The sequence below is a fragment of the Lepidochelys kempii genome, chromosome 4, assembly GCF_965140265.1.
Source record: "Lepidochelys kempii isolate rLepKem1 chromosome 4, rLepKem1.hap2, whole genome shotgun sequence".
Classification (NCBI taxonomy): domain Eukaryota; kingdom Metazoa; phylum Chordata; order Testudines; family Cheloniidae; genus Lepidochelys; species Lepidochelys kempii.
The window spans coordinates 110,056,716-110,084,335 of NC_133259.1; the positions used below are offsets into that span (position 1 = coordinate 110,056,716).

The window sequence follows — 27,620 nt, forward strand, 5'->3', positions numbered from 1 at the left end:
TTGTATCGCAGAGCTTGGCTGTAGACGATGGATCGTGTGGTGTGGTCAGGGTGAAAGCTGGAGGCATGCAGGTAGGAATAGCGGTCAGTAGGTTTCCGGTATAGGGTGGTGTTTATGTGACCATTGTTTATTAGCACTGTAGTGTCCAGGAAGTGGATCTCTTGTGTGGACTGGACCAGGCTGAGGTTGATGGTGGGATGGAAATTGTTGAAATCATGGAGAGTTGTCACTTTGGATGGGCTATCACCAGCAGGAGAGTGAATTTGTGTGGGGGGGTGGAGGGCGAGAAAACCTGGATTTGTGCTGGAAATGGCCCAACTTGATGATCACTTTAGATAAGCTATTACCAGCAGGACAGTGGGGTGGGAGGAGGTATTGTTTCATGATCTCTGTGTGTATATAAAGTCTGCTGCAGTTTCCACGGTATGCATCCGATGAAGTGAGCTGTAGCTCACGAAAGCTCATGCTCAAATAAATTGGTTAGTCTCTAAGGTGCCACAAGTACTACTTTTCTTTTTGCGAATACAGACTAACACGGCTGTTACTCTGAAACCTTTTTCCTAACTGTTGAATTAGGTGTGTAAAGCATTCATGTCTTTCATTAGAAATTATTCCTAGAACATATAAAAGAAGAAGATCTTTCTGTGGGGGGTTTTAGAACAGAGGTGGGTTGCTGGATTTAAGTTTCCGTTGAGCTGATGGGACAGGTCAGGCAGGAGGGTTTGATGCTTATGGATCAAACCATTAGTTAATTTATATTGATATTTGTTTGAATAATATGAAGGGCTTAGAATGTGACATACATGTTTTAAAGCCTGAATAAAAGTTTCAATCCTTATGAAGCTTTTAGCCAGAACAACAAAACTTGGCTAGTTTAAGATGGCAAGTACTTTATAATAATTTTACCAGTGTTTGCCAATCCTGATAGTATTGATTTAGAGCATCTTTGAAAGATTTATTTCTATTGACTCACCAGTTATGGAGGAGTGTTTCTGACCTCTGAGTCACTCATATAGAATAAATGGGCAACATGACAAAGTGCTGTTATGTTAGCAAAACAGCTTGTCACTGCTATGTTATTGTTGTACAAGAATTCCAGATAAGGACTAGGTAGGTTTACTTATTCTGCATGCAGGTTTTGTTCTGAACCCTTCACTTTTTTGTAGAGGGAGGAAAAAACATTTCAAAAACGTTTTGGAAGGGGAGGCCATATTTGATGCTCTCCCTCCCCTAGAAGTAGCCAGGACTCACGGGTCCAATCCAAAGCCCACTTAAATCAATGGAAAGACTCCTGTTGACGTCAGTGAAATTTGGATCAGAACCTATATGCAGAAAACAAAATATGTACTGGTTAGGGTTGCCAACTTTGGCTGGATGAATTCCTGGAGGTTTCATCACATGACATTATCTTTAATTAAAGATTAACCTTTAATTTCTGGTGATTACAGGACAATCTGAGAGGGTTGGCAACCCTAGTACTGTTACAGATGTACTATATATACTGTACAAGTTTAACACAAATGCCTGAGTTTTATTTGAACTGAAGCCTGATTACACAATATGGGCTCAGTCCTACACTATTGAAGCAAAAGGAAGATCACCTCTAACATAAAGAATGGGCTAACAGTTTTCCAATTAGAAACTTTGAGCAATGATTTGCTAGGCTACAATACATTTTTCTAATGCTCTGAAGATTAGGCTTTTTGCAACAACCAACATCAGTGTGCATAATTTTAAGAAACAATACTATTGTTATTCTGAAGTGTAACAGAATAAATGTTGAACTTTGTTTAGTTGAAATTTATTTATAAAATAAATGTGTGGAAAAAGAGTCATATACATATCTAACGTTCTTAAATATTGGTAGAGCACGGGCACCATGGGCCCATCTAACTCGCCACCTATGCTCCTGGGGATCTCTGCCTTCTCCCTGCTTTTTCACTTACCTGGGGCTGCCTTTCCCCCTTCTCTTCACTCACACTCCGCCCATTTCTAATCCCCTTGGGCGAGGTCTCCCCTTCCCCACCACCCACTAACTGTGGCTCCTGGTGTCTCCCCCATCGTCCCCAGGGGAGTGAAGCGGTTGAGACTCTTGCAGGGGGAAGGAACAGTATAGCGTCCCCTGAAGGCAGCCACAGCCACCTGGGAGATGATGGAGTCCCTGATGACCAGGGGCCTGCTGCCTCCCCCTTTGGAATCTTTTGCACTGGCTGCAGTTCAAAGGATGCTCCAAAGCCTGGGGTCTGGAGTGTCTTTCCCTGTTTGCCTTTTCATCCTTCTCTCTTTCCTTCTCCTTGCATTTCTTCTGACCTTCTCTCCATTTTTCTTCTTCCTTCCCTCTCCCCATCTCCTTTTTTTAAACACTTCCCATTGCTTTTGTAGCATCATCTCCTTACCTTATTTTCACTCCTCACCAGCCTTGTCCTCCTGTCCCCGTCTCAATCATTTCCCCTTCCCGGCACCTTTTGTGCCACTTCGTCTTTCTTTCACACCCCTCCTTCCCCTGCCTCTTCTGCAGTCTCTTTTTGACTCAGAAGCCTAAACCCCCTGCACAGGAGCCAGGGCTGCAGATGGAGAGAAAAGGACCTGGAAGCTAGGCACTGTGCCTCCCCTGCAACCTTCCAGCGTGTAAAGAGTTTCTGCACTTGATGCACCAAAGGAAAACTGATCAATTCTGCGTAATAAGCAGAGCGATTGCCAGGATCCTTCCTCCCCAAACTTGCTCAACGCTCCCCCTACATGCTCCCTGGCTGGAGGGGGCTGCTCCATCCCACGTGGGAGTGGAGGAGCAAAGCGAAACTGACAAGATTCTTGAAGTACTTTGCTTTGCTGATGCACCATGGAGATGAGCCGTACAACAGAGCCTTCAACAAGGTGCCAAAGGCACCCGCCTGAGCCCCCTGCCCTCGCCAAGCAAGTGGTACGATTTAGTCGGCAGCCCTCCTCTGTAATCTATCTCCGGCAATATCTGTGCTGCTGGCTGTATGGCTGGCTCAGCGTCGCCTCTGGGGAATTTGTAGCATCCAGCCATTGGCATCTTCTCGTGGCGGAAGCTCAACCATTTGGAGAGAAAGAATAATAATATTAATCATAGCAGGAGGAGCACATGTTGTCTGCCTCCTCGCCTGGGTGTTTTGCGGAAGCATAGAAAGGAGGGGGGCAGCTGCTCCGGCTGCCCAGGTTAGGGGCTGAAGTTCCTAGTGCTGCTGGACTGTGTGTGTGCAATACACGGGGAGAGGGAGGGGGGGGAGTGGCAGGATTGCCGTACAGTACTTAGAGCAAACCCCCCACACACACACACACATCTACGTCTGGTTTTAGAGAGAGATTAAAATATTTCATGTCTGATGGCCTCTGGCATAAACAAGATTCATCAGCCCGGGACTTGCAATGAAGCTAAAGCCGCTCACTGCAGCTCGACAGAGGAATGCAACCAGGAACTCCACCTGAAAATGTGCAAGAAGATTGCCCAGCTCACCAAGGTAAATCTTGCTGTTCGTTCAGCGCCTTTCGGGCGAGGGGGCCGGGGCTGGTGGGGGGGGGGCGTGGCTGGCTGCTTGGAAATGTCCTCTCGTGATGATCCCCCCCCCCCCTCAAAGAGGAGAGGAAGGAGTTTTAGCTGATCTGATAAGGAAAGACCTGGGGGATCTATGTGCAGAAACTTCATTTCAAAACGCCTTCCCTCAGGGTGCTACAAATCAACCTCAATAGATTGCTTGTTGCCTCTGCGGCTAACGCTGGAGTCGCGGCGCACAGCTTGCCCTGATTATAGCAGCGGAGAGAGCCCTAACTCTCTGAAGTTACGTCAGGTAGGTGGGAGGATATTATCCGGCTTTTATCTTAAGTCCTAAGGATCAGAGTTCGTTTGCCTTTTACTGCTTCTGAAGTAATATTGCCCACAAGTCTAATAAGTTTGCTGTGTGGAATGCAATACTGCTTATAGCATATGTTGCATAGCTACCGGCTTCAGGTATGTTTGCGAAAATAAAAAATCGATTTCATTACCTTAGCAAAGGATCGTAGGTACTGGGGGTCAGAGTGGACTAAACTACCTCACTGGGCTCTTCCATATCTCAAGAGAGCCTGTCAGTTAATCCTGAGTTGCAGAGGTAAGTCAGTGGTTTAGCCTGGCCACTTCCTGCAGCATGTAAAAGTTTTAAAAAGTCTCCAACCCAGTAGCAGTAGTAACTGTCCTTCAAACTATTTGTACACTGCACCTCTGTCAATGAAAGAAAAAAACCCACCCTCATTCCAGCCCAGGTTTATGTGCTCGATTTCTACATATTATGCAAGCTCAACACAATCTATGGAGACATGACTGCACATGGTCCATTAATCTATCTAATAACTTCCACTCCTTTCATTATTAATACAGTACTAACTCCAGTTTAAATTGCCACCTATATAAATATGGTATGAACATAAAACAGCAGGAAATCATGAAAATATAAATATTCACTGGGCAGGGATACTGTATTGTGCTACTTGTGACTTCTTCAGTCATCCCTAAATAAGGACAAATATGGAGGGTGTGTTGTATGTATGCTGTCCACACAGATATACACCAGTGTTTTGTGTTTGTGCATGTGTATAGCAATGGTTATTTCTACTTATTTTATATACACACCTGAATGCACATTTTGATCCTACAGTAAACTTAAACTACTTGTACACATATCTGTAGCATTGCATTACTTGGGAGGTATTCAGACACAACTGGGATGAGGCCCATATAAGCACCTAGAAATAATCAGCATGTAAGGTTATGACTTGTTTAATCATTTTCATTTTTTATTTATCCCTGACATTGCTGCTCCCTTGCCCCACAACTATGCATGCACAAAAGGTGACTGGAAGATTAATTTAAATGGCTCCTCATTTTTTACCTACTGGTTCAGTCACTGTCATTGGTCCACTTTATCTTTGGCTGAAGACTCAAAATAGCAGCAACCTCTTACACCTACTCTACTTTACTGTTCTATGACACACCGCACAGGGCATGCTGAAGTAGTTGATCCATAAGGATCACATTCAAATGCTAATTTTCAAATTCTTGTCATTTTTTCAATGTGAAAAACAATAGTAAGGTTATTACTTAGTTTTATTTTTTTAAAGTGAGACTTGATTGTTTACAGCATCAGTAATTCATAGGATCACCAACTCAACCTTTCAGGTGATCCTGCCAGATCAGACCTGAGGCATATTTGTGCAGCAGAGTGGTGAAACATGCTGCTGAAACTCTCTGTGGATAAATAGAGGTTTTCATTCTCTGAGGCTTTCAGCATGCTGCCTTCCACAAGCATTTAAGTCATACCAAAATTTTGCTTGAAAACATCTTTAATTCCAAATAAATGTTGAGAGAAAATCTTTTATTCTGTCCCAAACTACAGCAACAGTATTTTGTAAAGTTTGTCTCTGGATTAGAAAAAATAAATCTGGTGTCTGTTCTTATTCATTGTGGGTAAAAATTCAGCTGAGTGCAAAGCCCTCCCCACTACTAAAGTCCTTAGCCAGTGATATGTGAGGCTTTTCAGAGCTTTTTGTTAGAATTGCACCATTAGAATTCTTTGCCTTTGATGGGATTCATCCTCTGGATACTGCTACATCATCTAAAACTAAGATGATTTATCCCTGAAGCTCATAAAAATACATCTGAAGAGTAATTTCACACTATTATAGGATGTGGCCCTTACGCACTTTTTATTATTGCAATGAGATACTTATTAAGGCTATACCTATGCAGAGATCATTGCAGGATTTGGGCTGAAGTCTCTTGCCATTTTGTTTTTTAAATTCTTGATGCAGCAATGTTAAATTAAATAAACACAATGAAACACTACCATAGTAGGCTTCAGAAAAGGTCTAACTTTTCAAAAAGTGGCCTCAGAATTTCAGCAGGCAACATCTCTCTTGCAATTCAGAGGCCAGAGTGAGGTCAGCTGAAAAATTTGGCTTCTGTTTGGAAAAACTGTCCAAGTAGGTCAGATTTTGGCCTAGCAACTAAAAAGATGCCCCTTTGACTGGTCCTCTTCTCCTGGCCAAATTCCAATCTGGAAAATTACAATACATTACAGTAAATTCCTCCCTTCAATTTCAACTGGATATAATATTCACCTCCACCTCTAACCTGAAACTAATTTATAAAGTATAATGTTGCTATATATGGTTAAAGAGCTGCCACCTTCCATCCCAAAGGTGTCAGTATTTCAGTGATTGGGTGGGTGGGGGTGGGAGGAAATACATTTTTTGTGTATTGAGGTGCAGCCCCGCTTCCAGAACCTAAGAGATTCTGGCTGAACATTTTCTCACATCTCCTAATTCATGTGCACCCCATCCATGGCCCCACAAAGTCACAGGATCTCCTCGCCAACCTCCTCCTGGCAAAGATGGCCATCCATCACATGAGGAGGAGGAAGCTAGAGAAGGGGTTACTCTGACTTTAGGGACTATTTCCAGTCCCCCATCCAATCGTGTCTCCAGGCAGATTTCCTCTTGGCAGTGTCCACTGACGCCTTAGACACCTTTGAGGAGCAGTGGACACGGTCTAGGGTTCTCTGCTCTGGGTCCCCTTCAGGTTCCCTCATTTTTAACCTTGTACCTCACTCCCATTCCTGTTTTTTCTTTCATTGTTCCACATACTAACTTGTGGACTGGGCCTAGTGGTTCATCTCCCGCTTAGTCGAGGGAGTTGGCCTTTAATCTTATGGAGAGGCCCTAGACCCGCCTGTCCCATACTGACAAATAGTATCCCTGATAATTCTGTTCACAAGGAGGAAGATTATGGCATAGCTTTTGTACTTTCAGCCAAGTGCATTTTTGCATGGAAGGGGCTGAGGTTGCCTGTATGTACGTAGCTTGTAAAGCATAGAAAAGCCTTTGGGATGAAAGGTGCAATATAAATGTCAGATAGTATTAGCAGTGGTTATTAATAACTATCTGCAAGTGATGTAAGAGAACATCAGTTTGGCTGTGGGAAAATGACTAATTTCATTTTAAATACTGCATAATAGAGTTGTATGAGTCTGAAGTGCCAGAATCTAAAGAGTTTGCAAGCCATCCTTGCTTACGGCATAGCTAGAGCAGGGACTGCACAGAGTTTCACTGGAGAAAAGATGTTCATGTCTTGGTACAGGAAGCTGTAGATTGATTTGCTTCCCACAAAATAAATAAATAAATAAAAAAATAAAAAACAACCACAACAGTATTTTCAATACATCAGTCCCCTTGTTATACTTATAAGAAGCACACGGGATCTTTATAGGGAAGAAGGAGGCATGCTGCATTTGTTGAGAATACAACAGTTAGCATATGCTTTTCAATCTCTCTCTCTCTCTCTCACACACACACACCCCATGCACACAGTCCTGCCAGTTGATTTTTAGTTACCAGTCCAAGGCTGGATCAATCTAGTGGCCAACCAGATTGGTTGCAGAGGGGAGCAGGTCGCAATCCGATGCTCCTGGAGTGTGGCAAGACGAACCCAAAGTCCCATGGCCAAGCACCCTGTTCTTACAGTCTTTTTTCTCTGTTGAAGTCGGATCCGATGAAGTGAGCTGTAGCTCATGAAAGCTTATGCTCAAACAAATTGGTTAGTCTCTAAGGTGCCACAAGTACTCCTTCTCTTTTTGCAAATACAAACTAACACGGCTGCTACTCTGAAACCTGTCATAGTAGACATTATAACTTATCTTAAAACAAAAGGGTGACCATAATCAGTCAAAAGGATTGTTTTGGTCTGTCCCTGCCTTAACATCAGTACAGACAGTGGCAGTCTGTCAGATGCATTCCTACCAATGTCCCAGAGGGTCATTCCTTTCTGCTATTCAAAAAGGGTGGCTGATAAAATGAAATCAAGACATATATTAGTACCTCTATTCTTATAGTACAATTATAAAATCCTGTTCCTACACCCTCAAATTTTAAACAACCAGTAACCACAGGTACTTTCTCATTATTTGAGAGTTTAGCTAGACCTCCAGCTTCCTGTGCTTGATATATGCCTATGATGTGAAGAACTCTTTTTATCAGTACAACACTGAAAGGGTGGCAAGCATCACATAGTTACCAACTCTTGTGATTTTTATTGCATATCTGATATTGTTCCAGCTCCTGAATCATAAGAGAATCTCTATTTTTTATTTTATTTATTTATTTATTTTAATGAAAATGAAGTTTCTAGTTGTCCTGGTTCCAGAGAGAAGCTTAAAAACATGAACCCTAAAGTTTCAAAAATTTTGGTTGGTTGGTTTTAAAATCATGAGATTGTTTTTGATAAAACTCAGGATTTTTGGAGGGTTTGACTCAGGACCTAGGAATGCTTGGTGTTGGCAATACTATGTGTATGCACTGATATTTGTGTAAAGTATTCCTAGTCAGTGTTTGGATGACTCAGATTTGTGTCCTAGAAAGGGAAGGAAGAAAAACAAACACTTGCTCAATGGATTTTTATTAAGTCTGTGTAAAACTTTCATAATGAAATCCATGTTTCACTGCAAACCCAAAACTTTGGCCCAATTTGCCAAGATCACAAACCTTGTGGCAAACTATATTCGAGTTTCAAGTGGACCTTGGAACCTGGGGAGATCTATGGGGTTGGTGGAAACTAGTTAAACCTAAAACAAGGCAAAATTAGCAGTTTCAGCTGAACTTTTCTTTGAGTTTGAGTTCTGAAAACAAAACACAGGGCATGTGAACTCACAAAGTGCATGTTGTAAAATGGAAACTGCCAGCTTTCGCACAGTTGTAGTTGTGTTTGACTGATACAAAGACCACTTCTGCTCTCAGATACATACCTATGCAACCCCAATGGATTCAAATCAATAGGGATTTAAAATCAGTGGACTTTCATGTCTGTAGTTGAGTGTGGAATTTGGTCAACTATGTATTAGTAATTAAACTTAGCTTTCTGTATTGGACCCAGCCTAGTGAGAATAATACTACAGCCCTGGCTTACTGTATGTATTGCACTTGCCAACTCTTTGTATTTCTGTTCTGTATCACAATAACATTCAACTTAGAATGAAATGGCAATTTTCATTTAAAACTTTGGGCCCAATCCTGAGAAGTACAGAGTACCCACAACTCTGTAATTGTACTCTGTAACTGCAATTGACTACAAGAGGAGTTACAGGTGCTCAACACTTCTTAGGATTGTCCCTTTTATTTAAGACAACTTGAGAAATGCAAATGAGCTTTCAGAGACCAGCAATGAGGGAAATGGATCAACTTTCATTTAAAAGGAGATTCTGACATGGCTGGCAAGAACGAGGCATTCTCTAGATATTCATTATATACAAACTTCTCCTTGAAGCCATACCAGTGGGTCTCAGTCTATTCCAGACTTTAGTCTCTTGAGCAGAGCCTGGCAGGCATAAGATACCCTGCTATAATATATAATGATATTATCAAGCAGAAAGCAAAAAGCCATTAGTGAGATGAGTCCCAGCCCAGTTCTTTAACCACAAGACGGTCCTTTCATCCTTCTCCTGTATTTCCCAGGGTTGAAATTCTGGAGGCTGATGGCAGAATATTCTCAGTGGAGGTTGTCCTCCACTCTGGAACTCATTTTCCCCACAGATCCATCTGACCCTGTGTATTTAGCGATTGTTAGGCATCTGTGCCAGATGTACATTGTTTTTTGTTTGGCTGTTCAGTTACATGGACTGTGTTAGTCAGTGGAGAAAATTGGCTTAGGGGAATGTTGTATGTGTTGAAGTCAGAAGCACTGGTCACATGCTTAAATGTAAGCACATGCTTAAGGGCTTTTCTGAATGGGGGCCTTACTTTGCTTAAGCACTCCCTTCATTGGCATCCTATATCAGTTAAAAAAGGAGTCTTAGGGTGTGTCTATACTACAAGCATTAGTAACACAGCTGCAACGAAGCCATGGGCAGCGGGTGGACTCCCCCTTCGAGGAGGCTAGCCCCCTGCCCCGCCCCTTCCACCTGAGACCCCACCCCTCTGCCTGCCAGAGTCCTGAACACCGCCCCCACATCCTAGCAGCCAGAGACCTGAGCTCCCACCTGCACCTCCCAAGCTCCGGGCCAGCCCCAGCTGCCAAATGAGAAATACACTGCGCTGCGTCTCCCCTCCCGAGACCCCGAGCTGCCCCCAGCAGGAAACCCAGGAAGCTGAGGAGCAGATACTGCCTCCTCAGCCACCCCGGAACCTGCATTATGCATAATAATAAGCAAGAATTTCCTCTGGCAGAAGCTCACTCCTAGCTCGTGCAAACCGTAAAAAACAGCAACCTGGCATCCGGTGGCAACAGCTGCACCAGGGGAAGTTTAGTCTCCCCATGCCTATTATACTGGCCATCTATGACAGCGATGCAGCTACGCTGCTGTAGCTCTGTACTGTAGACACTTACAGCAATTGGAAGGGGGTCTTTTAGGGCTGTCAAGCGATTAAAAATATTAATAGCTATTAATTGCGCTGTTAAACAATAATAGAATACCATTTATTTAAATATTTGGATGTTTTCTACATTTTCAAATACATTGATTTCAATTACAACACAGAATACAAAGTGTACAGTGCTCAATTTATATTTATTTTTGGTTACAAGTATTTGCACTGCAAAAAACAAAAGAAATAGTATTTTTCAATTCACCTAATACAAGTACTGTAGTGCAATCTCTTTATCATGAAAGTGGAACTTACAAATGTAGAATTATGTACAGAAAATAACTGAATTCAAAAATAAAACAATGTAAAACTTTAGAGCCTACAAGTCCACTCAGTCCTACTTCTTATTCAGCCAATCACTCACACAAACAAGTTTGTTTACATTTGCAGGAGATAATGCTGCCTGCTTCTTGTTTACAATGTCACCTGAAAGTAAGAACAGATGTTTGCATGATACTGTTGTAGCTGGTGTTGGAAGATATTTATGTTCCAGATGCACTAAAGATTCATATGTTCCTTCATACTTCAACCACCGTTCCAGAGGCCATGCGTCCATACTGATGACAGGGTCTGCTTGATAATGATCCAAAGCAGTGCAGACTGATGCATGTTCATTTTCATTATCTGAGTCAGATGCCACCAGCAGAAGGTTGATTTTCTTTTTTGGTGGTTTGGGTTCTGTAGTTTCCACATCAGAGTGTTGCTCATTTAAGTCTACTGAAAGCATGCTCCACTCCTTGTCCCCTCTCAGATTTTGGAAGGCACTTCAGATTCTTAAATCTTGGCTCTAGTGCTGTAGCTATCTTTGGAAATCTCACATTGATACCTTCTTTGCGTTTTGTCAAATCTGCAGTGAAAGTGTTCTTAAAATGAACATGTGCTGTGTCATCATATGAGACTGCTATAATATGAAATATATGGCAGAATGCAGGTAAAACAGAGCAGGAGACATACAATTCTCCCCCAAGGAGTTCAGTCAGAAATTTAATTAATGCATTATTTTTTTAACGAGCGTCATCAGCATGGAAGCATGTACTCTGGAATGGTGGCAAAAGCATGAAGGGGCATACGAATGTTTAGCATATCTGGCACGTAAATGCCTTGCAATGTTGGCTACAAAAGTGCCATGCTTGTTCTCACTTTCTGGTGACATTGTAAATAAGAAGCAGGCAGCAGTATCTCTCGTCAATGTAAACAAACTTGTTTGTCTTAGCAACTCAGTTCACAAGAAGTAGGACTCAGTGGACTTGTAGGCACTAAAGTTTTATATTATTTCGTTTTTGAATGCAGTTATGTAACAAAATAAAATGTACATTTGTAAATTGCACTTTCATGATAAAGATATCGCACTACAGTACTTGTATGAGGTGAATTGAGAAATACTATTTCTTTTGTTTATCATTTTACAGTTCAAATATTTGTAATAAAAATAACAATAGAAAGTGATCACTGTGTTGTAACTGAAATAAAAATATTTGAAAATGTAGAAGAACATCCAGAAATATTTAATAGATTTCATTTGGTATTCAGTTGTTTAATAGTGCGACTAAAATTGCGATTAATCACAATTATTTTTTTTAATTGCGATTAATTTTTTTGAGTTAATCATGTGAGTTACCTGTGATGAATTGACAGCCCTAGTTTTTTCCTATCGCTGTAGTAAATCCACCCCTCAAGAGATGGTAGGTAGGCCACCAGATGAATTCTTCTGTTGGCCTACCTGCATCTCCAGTGGGGCTTAGGTCGATATAACTACATCACACAGATTATGAAGTTTTTCATGGCTCTGAGCAATGTAGCTAGGTCGACCTACGTTTTAGGTGTCGCCTACGTGGTAGCCATCTAAATTCTAGCTTCCTGGAAAAAGGTAAGGCAGGTATAATTATTGATCTCAGCACTCCAGAGAAGAGTTCAATGTTCTCCAGAAATGAGGCAGCATGAGACTACATCTAAACTAGGATCACATTTTTTGGAGCAATTTTTTTTTCTCATGGGCATGCAGTACCAACACTGGTCAGACAGGAAAAGTTAATCTCTTCCAATGCATCTTAAAGGATCTCATCGCCCTTTGCGAGCATTAAAGACTCAGACTAGACTTTCCAAACTTGAATGCCTAAGACACCCTCCCATCTCAATGAGAACCAGGAATGTAAGAGGCAAGGGAGCTAGGAATCCTTGGTCCCACTAAAAACCAGCCACTTAGTTTCGTAAATATGTAAGTTTCGTATTCTGGGGAGCAGTTCAGACCAGTGAGGCATTGTGTCACAACTTGACTTGTAACCATGGGTGCCTCACAATGCTCTGCTGCTCATAGGCGCTGATTCTAAGGAACCTTAGTGTTTGTTGACCCCTTCAAAGAATTCTAATAGACTGGTGAGGCATGTTTTCCCTTTAAAAAAGCCATGTTGACTCTTCCCCATCATATCATGCTTACCTATGTGTCTGATCATTTAGTTCTTTACTACAGTTTTAACTAATTTGCCTGGTACTGAAGTTAGGTTTATTGGTTTGTAATTGCCAGGATCACCTCTGGAGCCATTTTTAAAAGTAGGTGTTACATTAGCTTATCCTCCAGGTATCTGGTACAGAGGCTGATTTAAGTGATAGGCTGCATACCACAGTTAGTATACTCCTGGGGGGAATTATATGCCAAAAAATTAAAAATTCTGCACACAATATTTTAAAATTCTGCATATTTATTTGTCAAAATAACACAAAATAATCACCCTAGTTTCAATTATTTTGGTAATTTATTTCAAAATATCTGTCAGCAGGTATGTCTGTAACAATACAGACAAGAAAAAGATTCAGGAAATGTTTTTTGTGGGGCTGCTGATTAATTGAAGTTAACTCACACAATTAACTCAAAAAAGTTAATTGCGATTAAAAAAAATTAATCGCGATTAATTGCAGTTTTAATTGCACTGTTAAATTATAGAATACCAATTGAAATTTATTAAATATTTTGGATGTTTTTCTACATTTTCATATACATTTTATTCTTGTTGTAATTGAAATTAGAGTGTATGTTATTTTTGCTTACAAATATTTGCACTGTAAAAAAGATAAACAAAAGAAATAGTATTTTTCAGTTCACCTCATACAAGTACTGTAGTGCAATCTCTTTGTAATGAAAGTGCAACTTACAAATGTAGATTTTTTTTACATGACTGCACTGAAAAACAAAACAATGTAAAACTTCAGAGCCTACAAGTCCACTCAGTCCTACTTCTTGTTCAGCCAATCGCTAAGACAAATAAGTTTTTTTACATTTAAGGGAGCTAATGCTGCCATCACCAGAAAGTGAGAACAGGCATTTGCATGGCACTTTTGTAGTTGACATTGCAAGGTATTTACGTGCCAGATATGCTAAACATTCGTATGCCCCTTCATGCTTCGTCCACCATTCCAAGGGACATGCTTCCATGCTGATAACGCTCATTAAAAAAATAAGCATTAATTAAATTTCTGACTGAACTCCTTGGGGGAGATTTGTATGTCCCCTGCTCTGTTTTACCCACATTTTGACATATATGTCCTGTTATAGCAGTCTCGGATGATGACCCAGCACATGTTGTTCATTTTAAGAACACTTTCACTGCAGATTTGACAAAACGCAAAGAAGGTACCAATGTGAGATTTCTAAAGATAGCTATTGCACTCCATCCAAGGTTTAAGAATCTGAAGTGCCTTCCAAAATCTGAGAGGGATGAGGTGTGGAGCTTGTTTTCAGAAGTTTTAAAAGAGCAACACTACAATGCAGAAACTACAGAACCCGAACCACCAAAAAAGAAAATCAATCCTCTGCTGGTGGCATCTGATTCAGATAATAAAAATGAACATGCATCGGTCTGCACTGCTTTGAATTGTGAACGAGCAGAATCCATCATCAGCATGGACGCATGTCTTCTGAAATGGTGGTTGAAGCATGAAGGGATATATGACACTCTAGCACATCTGGCACATAAATATCTTGCGACGCTGGCTACAACAGTGGTACGAGAATGCCTGTTCCCAGTTTCAGGTGACATTGTACACAAGAAGCGGGCAGCATTATCTCCTGCAAATATCTCTAGACAAAGCTCTGGCTGGGATGATTTAGTTGGGGATTAGGTCCTGCTCTGAGCAGGGGATTGGACTAGATGACCTCCTGAGGTCCCTTCGAACCCTGATATTCTACGATTCTATGAAATGTAAACAAACTTGTTTGTCTGAGCAATTGGCTGAACAAGAAGAAGGACTGCAAGGAGTTGCAGGCTCTAAAATTTTACATTATTTTATTTTTGAATGCAGGTTTTTTTGTACATAATTCTACATTTGTAAGTTCAAACTTTCACGATAAAGAGATTGCACTACAGTACTTGTGTTAGGTGAATTGAAAAATACTATTTCTTTTGTTTTTTTACAGTGCAAATACTTGTAATCAAAAATAAAGTGAGCACCATACACTTTGTATTCTATGTTGTAATTGAAATCAATATATTTGAAAATGTAGAAAACATCCAAAAATATTTAAATAAATGGTATTCTATTATTGTTTAACAGTGCAATTAATCACGATTAATTTTTTTAATCACTTAACAGCCCTAGTTTTTTGACAAATGGATTCTGTACTAGTCATATTAATACAGTACTCTGAGTAATAATTCATTTAAATTACAATACAGAAATCTATTTCTCTCACCCCTCAGAAGCAGTGCAAAGGCTTGGCAGAGTCAAGGGTATGGGAGGAGCCGAGAGAGAGAGAAGTAATTGCTGGGAGCCTGGGAGTGAACCTGGAGGGTTGTTAGGTGTTGGGGGGGAGAAGTATGGAATAGAGTTTTTTTGGGGGGGAGGGATTGTTAGGGAGTTGGGGAGCCTCCCCCATACAGACCGTGGCTGACCCATAGCCTCTCCCATTCAGTCAGGCACATCTGTCCCATCCCCATCTTTCCTTGCACCTCCTCCACATACACACACCTGGTGCCCTTGTGTCCCTGCACCCCACTCCCATTCAGCTCTTGGGTCAGTGCTGTCACCCCACTTGCTCCTGTGCCCCTGCCCCAGTCTGTCACCCACTAGTCCTTCTGAACTCCAGTGTATGTAACCCCCCAGCAGCCCTGTGTGCCCTGCTCTGTCTTTCCCCCTATATACTGTCCCTTCTCGCCTGGCCCTGCGGGCATATCACTGTGAGAAAAGCAACCTCTGTTCTCTCCCTCTCCATGGCTGGCTGCTCGGACTCGTGAGCTGGCTGCCCTCTCTTCTGGCACCACAGCAGCCTCTGGTCAGTGAAAGGTGTAACTGCAGCATCTCTCCAGCAGAATGTATTATTCTGCTAAGAGAAAAAAATCTGTAGGTAACATTAATTCTGCGCATGTGCAGTGGTGCAGAATTCCCCCAGGAATAGTTAGTAATTCTGCAATTTCATAGTTGGGCCCCTTCAGAACTCTTGGATGAATATCAACTAGTCATGGTGACTTATTACTGTTTAATTTATCAGTTTGTTCCCAAACCTCCTCCTGTTGACGCCTCAATCTGGGACAGTTCCTCAAATTTGTCACTTAAAAAGAATGTCTCTGATGTGGGGATCGCCCCCATATCCTCTGCTGTGAAGAACGATGCAAAGAATTAATTTAGCTTCTCTGCAATGGCCTTGTCTTCCTTGAGTGTTCCTTTAGCATCTTGATCATCCAGTTGCCCCTCTGACTGTTTGGCAAGCTTCTTGCTTCTAATGTACTTAAAAATAAGAATAATAACAATAATTTTTTTGCAGTTAGTGTTTGTGTCCTTAGTTAGCTGGTCTTCACATTTTTTCTTGGCCAGTTTTATACTTTTACATTTGACTTGCCAGAGTTTATATTCCTTTTTATTTCCCTCAGCAGGATTTGACTTCCAATTTTTAAAATGATGCCTTTTTGCCTTTAACCTCCTCTTTTACTCTGCTGTTTATCCATCATGGCATTTTATTGGTCCTAGCCAACTGCACTAAGTTTGCAAAGAACTTCTAATAATTGGCAAATAAATGCTGATTTACAGTATAAATTTGGACCAAATTCAAGCTACTATTTCAAGTCCCCTTATTTAATGTTTTTATCTGAAATGGCTTACATTTTGCCTGTAATGTAAGAATTGATAAAAAGTAGTAAAGCTTAAAAGTAAATGAGCCATTAAATGTATAAAAGAAATGGCAAGTACGGGCTCTAGTCTCAGTAACCCTTTTCTCATTCTAGCTTTTAGTTTTGGATACTATACATAAGTGCCATTTTTCAGTGACTTTCTAAATTGTATATCTCCAACACCCATTTATTTAAGCAGTATTATAGCTGCTAGGGTTGAGACATTACAATCAGAAAAAAAAATAGTATCTGAGTTAGGAGTTGCTACAGCACCCATTAGCCTAGTTTTCTTAAGGTATTGCATTCTCATGTAATCCTTTAACAGAGGTTGTACAGCAGTGGATTATATTATGTGTCCTGAGCATTTCTTTACACTGTGGTATACATGAGACACAAAATATTTCTATCTATCTGTAATAGTGATGGTCTACAAAACGCAAGGGGAGGACAGGGGGCCTAAACCCCCTCCAAAATAAGCAATTGAATTGATAGATTGCACACAATATTATTGTACTATAAAAATGTATTGAGTAAGGTGTCATAACTGGTGACACACTGGTCATGAATATGATTGTGTGAGGTATGGATGGATGGTGCGTAAAGAGTTATGTATGTGTACTGGACATATGTTCCTAAAATATGTTTTGGGGACAGACTTGATAAAGCTTGTCTTAGGTAAAGGGATGTTGGTTTGCCTGTGTCTCCAGTGTAACTGAGCAAGGTGATGCGAGAGAGAATAAAAGTTACATTTACACCAAAGTCAACAGGAGGATGATAAGACAACAGGAAGAGACAGAGGGGAGACTAACTTTATCTGGGGATACACTTCAAAAGAGTACATGTCAGAGGTTTACTGGACTATTAAAAATGACAGAGAACCCTTACTTATTCATCGCAGAGGGGACAGCACAATTTGATTCTGGGTGTGTTGAATCATGCTCCTGGAAGGGCTGGAGTTGCTGGTAGTTTGATATAAATGAGAAAGCTGTATAGGCAAAGATTGTAGCTTGCTAAAGTTGTCTTGGACACTAGCAATGTGTTTTATTTGGGGGGTTGGTTGTAACCATTTTCTGTTACTCTCTCCTTAGTATCACTTTAATCTGTTTTTTATTAATAAATTTATTCTTCGTTTCACTATAAACCATCTTAGTGTTGTGTATTTAGGCAAAGAGTGGATCCTCAGTGAGTTAACAGGCTGCTGTGTGTTCTGTCTCTTTGGAGACAGCAGACTTAATAATTTCTAGGTGTCCAGTGAGAGGGACTGGACACTGCAGGGAGATGTCTCGGGGAACTCAGGAACTGAGGTTCACTGAATCTCACCTGCAACTCCGGGTTTAGACTGTCAGAGTTTCAAGGAGTTTGCTGGCAGACAGACTGGAGTGGCAGGGAACTGTCACACAGTTTAAGCTCCAGCAAAGCCATAGCTCTGGGTGCCCCAGGAGAGCATCACAGCATGCATACAGCCGGTATCGATTGGTGGACAGTGAAATACTATAAGTATCTTAATGGTGGTTTAGATAATGACCTTACATTGCCATTCTCTAAGGCTGTTTCTAAGGCAGGTAGAATGTATGGATTTTTACAATAGATAGTTAGCATATCCAGCTACATCAAGGTAAAACTACAACTCAGCCTGTCTACACTAGGATCTTAAAACGTGCGAGCTACCTCACTGTAAGAACACGCCTATTTTTCTGGATGTGCCCATAGTCTAAGAGATTGGTCATATGTGGTACTGAATGCCTTCTGACTATGGTGGGAGTTAAGGCCACGCAGCAGCTTTCGGACGGTATCGTCACTAAGAAAAAAGCCGTGTTCTTGCATTGAGGTAAAACCCTGGTGAAAACATGGCAGTTTGTAGGCTTCAAACAAGTTAGCAGGTCAAGTTAAAGGCTACAGGGGACCCTAGTGTTGTCTTATCTGGGATTGTATCCTACCTTAGTTAACTCAACTTGCCTAATTCAAGTTAAGAACACACCTTTTTCTCTAATGAAGACAAGGCCTCAGAAGGTCAGCACTTTGTATGATTGGACTCAAAGACCATTTAAATTTATGGTTAACTTTAAGCAAATGAGTAGTTCTGTTAAGTCAATGAGACTATTCACATTCTTAAATCTAAGAATTTGCTTAAGTTCTTTGCAGACCTAAGGCCCAACAGAGGAGCACGCATGCAGTAATGCCTATAACAAAAGGGGACACCTTCTCATTGCACACTTCAAAATTATTAAGTCTGCTGTCTCCAAAGAGACAGAATACAGAGCAGCCTATTAACTCTCAGAGGATACACTCTTTACCATAATTCAGTATGTGGAAGAGAAGCTAGCTCATTTGTTTGCTGATGCATTTCTAGTCAGAGCAATCTTTCCTTTAATTGTTCATCCTGTGTTTGTTCCCGGTTATGTTCAGGCCAGGCACAGCTAAATCTACTCACATTTGTTCTCAAAACAAGATAAATTGCATAAGCAAGTAATTGTAGGAAAACAACAGCCAGAAAGCTATTTGATACCCAGTCTTCATTATGGGATTAAAATTCTATATCCCCACTGTTTGGATGTTTTTGGTCTCTCATGGACATACTGCAGTTCAAAGTTATCTCTTTCCTTTGCCTCTTCTAAATTTCCCCTAAACATACCAGAAACAATTACAAAAGTGTAGACTAGAGAAACCTTCCCTTTAAATTATCTTTGGAACTTGAGACATTTGCTTGGTTGTGGCTACAATTGGACAATGAGTGAGTTACTTAGCTGGCTGATTCCAGTGACAGATGAAATAAACCTATAAACATACATTTGAGTTTTACATCCAGAAAGTGTTTTGTATCTATCTACAGTCATGAAGTGAGAGTTACTAGTTAAACTGATAAGGAGACTTGATAGAATTGTGGCTGTTTCTTAATATTTTTGTTTAAATTGGATTTCTAAGCTGCTCTAGTGGCTTAGCATCATTCCATGCAAAATGCCGTCCACCATATCAATGGGTGGTGGAAATTGATGGGGCCAGTGGTGAAAGGGGGGCAGTCCCCGTAGCAAGGGAGGGAGGCACTTGCTGAGTGAAAATAGGTAGCTCCTCCCATGGGAGTCTCTGGCACCCCTTGGCCAGCTAGCGGAGAGTAGGCTGATTGGCCAGCATTCCCCAGCTCTCAGGATTTAGCCCAGCACAGGGGCCATGTGGAACTTCTTTGCAGCATTCCACCCTACCCACTGAAATAGGAATGGGAACCCAGCCTGATGGATGCTGTGAGTCTAGCCAATAACCTCTTTTCGGAGCTCAGGAAAGAAATTTTTCTCCCAGAGGCCAAATTGGCAGAGGACCAAAGCATTTTTTGCCTTCCTTTCAGCACCTGCAGGCCACAGTGGGTTAAGTAGGAATGCACTGGGACCTAACGGAGGTACTGGTGTGGTGTTGCTTACTCGTCACAACTCGCGGCCAGTTTCCAGTGCAGTTAAGAGAAGAAAATGAACAGTTCCTAGATGTAAATGATCTTGGATTTTGGTAATGGGCCTTGGGCTCATGTGATAGGGTCAGACCTGGTGGCCTCACGGGCTGAGGTCACCACCCTGCTGCACCCTCTGTCCCTCTCGCGGGCAAGGAGAATAAGATTCACAACTCTCAGTATTGTATGGAGTGTAGTTGTAGCTGTGTTAGGTCCCAGGACCTGAAGAAGAGTTGTGTGGCCCAAAAGCTTGTCTCTCTCAGCAACAGAAGTTGGTCCAATAAAAGATATTACCTCACCCATCTTGTCCCTCCCACTCCCATTATTGTTAGAGAAAGTTGCATGTCACATTTCACATGTCCTGCCTGGGAAATTTATCACTTATATGAAATCCCAGGTCAATAAAGTATATCAACGCCTATAGCTCACTATGCAATTGTTTTAAACAAACATAATTGTCAGCTGACAGTCCCCTAACAAATGCAAGAAGCAGAATTTATATCCATGAGTAATTGTGAAAAGGGACCTGCCTTCCAGGTTAGTTGGCAGTGTCTACTTTTTCAGCACATCACAGAACTGCCTTCTAAGGCCCCACTACTGCAGCTGGCTCTACACTGGCCACTGACCTCTGTGAGGTTCCCCGCGGGTGCAGGAGAGCCTGCTGAAGGGCAGACTGGAGCCTGGTTTGTACAGCATCTCAGGAACAAAGTCATGCCTTTCCCATTGAGTCAATGACTACTTCTCACAAGTGTCCCCTTTGAGCTAATTTCTTCCTTCCCCCAAATATGAAATACTCTGTTTATGTCGCTGCCTTTGAGGTGTAGGGCAGCAGATTTGAACCAGCCAGGGCAATATATGTGTTGCTGATACTGAGTTGAAGAAAAAGTAAAAATTTGAGGGTCGCCCCCAGTGTCCTCTTCTTACACTAAATGGACTAGCAGAGCAAAGACTTAATGCTCTGCCAGTTGCTCTCTTGGGATCCTTTTAAAATGCTTTTTAACCATCTCACATAAGCTATTGATCTTGGGGGAAATTCCTGCAGAAGTACTTAAAATCTCCAATAGCGCCATAAATCCTCTGACAGTTACAGTATCCAATAAGTTCAGCTCCATCTTACAAAGCTCTTTTGGGTAGTTAACATACGGGAAATGGAAATGTTCTTGGATTTAGACCATATTTATTTCCACTTCCTTTTCTGACATCCCAGTTCAAGTTTGGTTTTAAGGTAGTTGTATTGTATGTGAATTTTAAGCATAGAGATGTAGTTACCCATTCTTCAGTAGCAACGGAGAGAAATGCAAGGCATTATTCTCATGCTCTGCAAAGCCATGCAAGACCTTTTCCATATCTAACAACTACTTAGGAGTGCACATCCCAGAGGCAAGGCCATTGTTATATTTCAAATATATGAGCTAGTGCATCTCAGTAAGCAGTTCTAAGTACACAGAGAGAGAGAACTGATTTGCCACATTATCAATAGTGGAGAATCATTGCCATGTGTTAATATTTAGCTACAAAGGGCCAGATTTTTAAAAGGTAGGCACCTAGGAACTTTGAAAATTTCACTAGGTGCCTATTTTCCACTTAAGATACCTAAATACCTTTTAAAAATCTGGCTCCAAATAATTATCACAGAATACGGTACAGTATTCCAGAAACCTCAGCAAATCATCAAACTCTCATAGGACCATATCCTTCTCATTCTCCTTTTTAAAAAATATTTCCTAATTTTAAATACTGTTAGAGTAGGATTTGGGGAATTTGATAAACAGCCTGGAATTCTTCTATAGTTAACATCTTTAAATGCACAGTTAATTATGAACATTTAGTCCTTGTTTAGCCAAAATCTTTGCCCAGCCAAATTGACCACTTCTTAGGAGACAAAGGTCATTAGTAAAATATGGTTTATTTGAAAGTGGTGTAAAATGACAAGCAATCACTATAAATTAGGGTTGTCAGCCCTCTAGGATTGTCCTGTAGCCTCCAGGAATTAAAGATTAATCTTTAATTAAAGATTATGTCATGTGATAAAACCTCCAGGAATACATCCAACCAAAGCTGGCATCCCTACTTTAAATGTGAAGGATTTTCTGGTCCTGCTTGCAGGTTAGGAGGCTCTGAAGGAAGCTCTATGATCTGTGTCATCTGCGTCAGCTAACAGACAGGCAGTCTGAAAAGAGTGAAAAAAGCAAGGTGAAGTGAGTTGTACCTCACTGCCTCAGGGAGCAGCCTGTTTCCTCTCTCTCTGTTTTTTAGGTTTATGTGTGTTATCCTTCTGAATTCTAAGAAATAAAGTGATGTTATGTTGCAGTCTTCCAGCAAGAACATTGATGTTTTTATCTAACATCTATGTATGCTTGAATATAACATAAAATAAGTAGGTTGCAGCTGTCCTCATCTTTAATACAGAGATGTGGCCTGTGGAGACAATAGGTCCCAGGGAAGAATGTTCCATCTTAATTAATGTGAAAGCATTGTGCTTGGTTTAGTCAGACCCTGACTCTCATAACATAAGAGTAGACTTTTGGTGGAGGAATTTTTAAAACTCAGGGAAATCCCTTAGAGATCTCTAGACCTTGCTATTGAAGAAAGGAAATTTCTGGGCAAGCATATATTTCCCTAATCACACTCCCTCCAAGGCAGTAGCTAAGCAACACTCTTCTGGTGTAGATCAGACCACCACCAGAGGAGCTGACCCTGTCTTGCTCTTTCTTTCATTCTCTTATATATAGCAGGGGAGTTGTTTTTCTTTTCCTTCCTTCAGAGCTTACAGTGCATTTATACAGAAATTGGAAGTGCTTCACTTAAGGTTCCTGAATATTTTTACTGAGATCATCGCTAGTTATATAGGGAATTCATAAGTTAGCTGCAGTAGATCTTCAATTTTAATTAATAAAGCCACCCGAGAAATGCAATATTAAAAAAAATAATCTGTCCCATTGTTTCTCTTGATTAAACAGCAGGGAGCAATTTAGAAAATCAGAATTTAGATTAAAGCTTTAATCTAAACAGCGTCTCTTTGAGAACAATTCCCATTTCTTTTCAGGCAGTTTACGCTACAAATGTTTCATAGATTTTTATCTGTGACATTTAAATGAGCTGGTTTTACATTAGACATGCTGTGTAAGTCACTTATGAATGCTGGAAGTACAGTTCATTAAAGGCAGTCTGTAATATTAAAGAAATCAAAGTCCCTGCAGAGTAAAATGCCCCTACTGGGAAACTTCAAAAACTTCAGAAAGCAATAAAAATAGACATGACACCCAACATTCCACATTAATGAAAGTTGCCATCATCTAAAATGTTCTGTTACTTTCCCAATATTTAATCTTAAAAACAAAATTCCTATGAGAAATACCTTCAGATTTGCCACACCTGCATGTAAATGGGGATGGATAAGGAGGAGAGTAGCTTCTTATTTAAATTATAATAGCTACAAGGCCGCTATCCTTTTGGCATTCAAATCCCTCCTGGAGAGTCGCTTCTGCTGTGATTCCAACAAGAAACTAACCATGAGCTGATGGCAAGGTTGATGGGTGGTTTGGGATCGTTTATATATTGTATCTAGGGGAAGGAAACTGTATTAGCTAAGTATTTAAAGTGGCTTATCTCCACTTTTTCCCACACCCTCTGTTCACTTGTTTAGGCCTCAATCATCCAGACAGCTACATATGAAGATATGATTAACTTTGTGTGCAATACACATGAATTGAATTCAGTAGGACTGTTCATGTGTGAAAAGTCCACTCACACAGATAAGCGTTTGCAGGATCACGTAATCTTATATCGTAAGCCCTTAGGGCAGAGACTGCCTTGAGTGGGATTTGTTGGTCCCCAAAGAATACTGCAAAGTTCACAGCAGGCCAGGGTGGGGACTAAGCGGTGGGGCACTGGCCTTGTAATGCTCGCATAAAGGATTGGCGGGTCCTTCCAGCCTCCTAAGAGGATTTGTCGATCTATTTAATCTGTCCATATAGATTTTTATATTGAGCTTATATGGTGGAAATGGGGATAGAAATGTGTGTGGAGACAAGGGAGGAATGTGAATGAAGCCCATGCCAAGAAAGCCATAAAGTGAGCTGAGAGAAGATGGATAGTTGTACTGTCTCATTCATAGTTACTCAAAAATTATATGGAGGTGGGGAATTTGAATGAGACAAAACCCTTCTTGAAGAGTTTTGGTGAAGGGAGAGGGAATGGTGGGAGATGCAAAGCAAGGAAGAAAATGGGAAGAAGAGAAAGGGGGGATAGCTTTTAAAATAAATATAATGTAACAAAATTCTCACTGAGGAATGACCATCCACATCCATATAATACTCAAGGAAACCCCCCTGTTCATTTGTGTCACAGGGTGGGCTGGTCCCTTTAAGGGAGTTTGGGCTCAGTCTCACCTGTGCCTGATTTACCTCTCAGAGCATGTATCTGAGAACCCGGGCCTGCAAGGAGCCACAAGGGTAGCTTGTGGTCGAGGGAGCAGAGCTCGCAGGAAAAGCTGTGTGCTGAGAGGAAGTCTAGCAATGGGCCATATGACAAAAGGAAACTGGTGGGAATAGCTGGAAGGATAACAGCTTGCTGAGGAAACTCCTACGTAACCCTGTGAGACTTAATTACAGAAGCTCAGAAAAAGGTTGAGTAGTGGAAAGGGTCCTTCATTGCAGGTTAAGTGAAACGAGAGTGAACTATAATATTATGGGGTGGAAACACGAAATTAATTTGCTGTATAATAAGTGTTTCCTTTTTAAAATGAATTCTAAACAGTTATTAAATCACAAAGCCTATGTTTATATAAAAAGACATATTATTTTGAGTTGTGAATTCCTATTTTTCTTCAAAAGAAATACCCATGCTGTATCAGCCAGCCAGCGACTTTGCCATGTTCCATCAAAGTGCCTTACAACTATTAATAGACTTGGGGTTTGTTTGAACACAAACATTGTGCTGTAACTGTAGGCTTAGGCCTTGTCTACATCATACAGTTTTGTTGACAAAAGTCAGGCTTCATCGAAAAAAACAGTGGAGGTGAACACACAACAATGCTCCTCCCGCTGATTTAACTCTCCTGATATGCCAACACAATAAAACCACGTCAAAGAGTGGCATAGAGCTTTTTGTGACACAGTTAGAGCAACGCAGTGTCAGTGTAGACAATGTGCTTGCTTAAGTCACTCTAAGTGGCCCTCCAGGAGGTCTCCCACAATGTCCATCATGACCGCTCTGGTAAGCAGTTTCTACTTCACTGCCCTGCAGCCAGGTACACAGGCACCCCCCTTTAAAGCCCTGGGAATTTTTGAAATTACACTTCCTGTTTGCTCAGCATGGACAGCTCACATTGCATCTTCCCAGCTGACCATGCAGCAAACGCACTCTCAGCTTTCCACAACAAACGCGCTCACGCCTGGAGTACACCAGAGTTGCTGGGAGGGCAGGCTGTGCAGTTGCAGCTCCGATCCAGCCGTAGGAACTTTGACACCTATAAACAGATTACTCGTGTCATGGATGACAAGGGACTCAAAAGAGACATGTAGCAGTGCTGTGCTAAGACCAAAGAGCTGAGGCAGGCATACCAGAAGGCAAGGGAGACCAACCATTGCTCTGGTGTGGTGCCAATAACATTCCGCTTCTACAAAGAGCTGCATGCCATCCTCGGTGGCAATCCCACCTCCACTGCCATAAGCCCTGTGGATACTTCAGGGGGACTGGAGGCAGTGGTCAGATGAGTCAACCCTAAGGGATGAAGTGGTGGATGAAGAAGTCGAGTTGAAGGAGGATGTGAGCCAGATGCGTGGTGAGCCAGAACCTCTTTTTGACTCTGGAGGGGTCTAGCCAGTCCCAGTACTCCAGCTCTGGCATGCCTGAAGCAGGAAAGGGGAGCTCTAGTAAGTACTCATTTTTCTTTGATAGTGCACAGTTATATGAGGTAGAGGTGTCCTTTATTTCGTTACATGGTGCACGTGGGAGAAGGGATAGAAATTAACAACACTAGGTACTATTTGTATCTGCATCGCATTCCCCTGTGCAGCTACACAGTGGGGGCCCCGTGGAAAAGTTTGTTAATGTACATCAAGAGCTCCAAGGAATCCTCCATAGAGATCTCTAGGAAACCTTCCTGCAGATACTCTGCAATCCTCTGCCGAAGGTTCCTTGACAGAGCTGCTTTGTTTCTTCTCCCATTGTAGGAAACTTTGCCGTGCGAATCGGCAATTACTTCCAGAGGAACCAAAACAGCACACAGGTGAGCAGCATAGGGACCCACTCTGAAGCTGCACACATGCAGAAGATGCACCCTGGCATCTTCAGTTACCCTCAGTCATGTGATTTCAGCTTCAATCGCCCCCATCTGTGGAAAACAGTGCCAATATTCAGAATAGTCTCCCCAGGCGCATGTACTGATCCCCTTCTGCTGAAACCATGCAGATCCTTTGTCCTGTCTTGCACCCCTCCTCCCGGACTGAACTCGCCATGTTTAGTGGTGTGGCCGTGCTGCATGCTTTCCAAGGGAAAGTGAGAAAGTATGTAGCTTTTATGATTCAAGACTGTGAGTGCACACACAGTACTGATTCTTTTCTTTTGCTTCCGTAGATGTGCCCTTGAGGGCCAGCCTCTACACACTGGCGGAGCGCTTCTGCCAGATAAGGAAGCAAATGAGAAGGAGTAAGGAGGACACAGTTTCACGAAGTGCTGCCATCATCAGATCAGGCCGATAGTGAGCATAGAGTGTGGAGAGAGACAATAAACAAAAAACTAGAACAGGATAGACAGAAGTGGAGACAGGACCAGCAGCAGATAATACAGGTTCAGGAGTGGATAATAAAGCTCATGGAGATGCTGAGGTCCCTGACTGCAGGTGAAACATAGGAGTGCTTGATTCCTCCTGCAGCCTGTACAGAACTGCCTTCCTTGCCCTCCCCAAACTCCCACACTCACACATTCCTCTCACATTCCCGGCCCGATGCAGTACCCCTTGCACTCCACCCCTAGGGATATTTTCCGTAATGACAGCTGGACTTACACACTGCTGTGAGATCCTTACTTCAGAGAGTGCTGTTCACTATCATGTCCCTTGTAAGAAATGTTAATTTGTGTATTGCTGTTAAATAAAAATTGAGTCTTACAAAGACAGAGATTCTTTATTTGAGGATGGTTGCAATAGAAATTCATACACAATGGGAATCGCCACATTTGCAGACTACAATTAATGCTCAGCCAGGAATCATTACAGGGGTCATTCAATGTGGCAAGTAAACAAAGTCTGGCTCAATTAATTACAGAAAGACACATTACTGGGGCTCATTGTCAAAATGCTGCTTCAAAGCCTCCCTGATTTGAATAGCCCCTTGGTGAGCCCCTCTAATAGCCCTGGTGTCTGGTGTCAAAATCAGTCGCCAGGTGATCCACCTCAATGCTCCACCCCAGGAAACTTTTCCCCCTTGACTTCACAAATGTTATGCAGAGCACAGAAGGCTGCTATGACCATGGGAATATTTTCTTCACTGAGTCTAGCCTGCCACAAAGGCAGGGCCAGGAAGCCTTTAATCTGCCAAATGCACCTGCTGAACCTGTTGTTGAAGCGCTCCTTGCTGCTGTCAAGGTTTCCGGTGCATGGCTTCATGAGCCACGAGAGTAAGGGGTAGGCTGGGACACCCAGGATCACTATGGGCATTTCCACATCCCGTATTGGAATCTTC

The 27,620-nt window shown here is 41.7% G+C and overlaps 1 protein-coding gene across 2 annotated transcripts in view; it reads left to right on the forward strand.

Moving 5' to 3' along the window:
- The first annotated feature begins 2,865 nt into the window (after positions 1-2,865).
- FAM184B (family with sequence similarity 184 member B) overlaps positions 2,866-27,620 on the forward strand; it is a 92,993-nt gene continuing 68,238 nt past the window's right edge. For both annotated transcript variants that reach the window (XM_073342435.1, XM_073342436.1), the window contains exon 1: positions 2,866-3,482. In XM_073342435.1, coding sequence (XP_073198536.1) covers positions 3,348-3,482 — 135 coding nt within the window. In that variant the 5' untranslated portion in view covers positions 2,866-3,347. The remainder of the gene's footprint in view (positions 3,483-27,620) is intronic.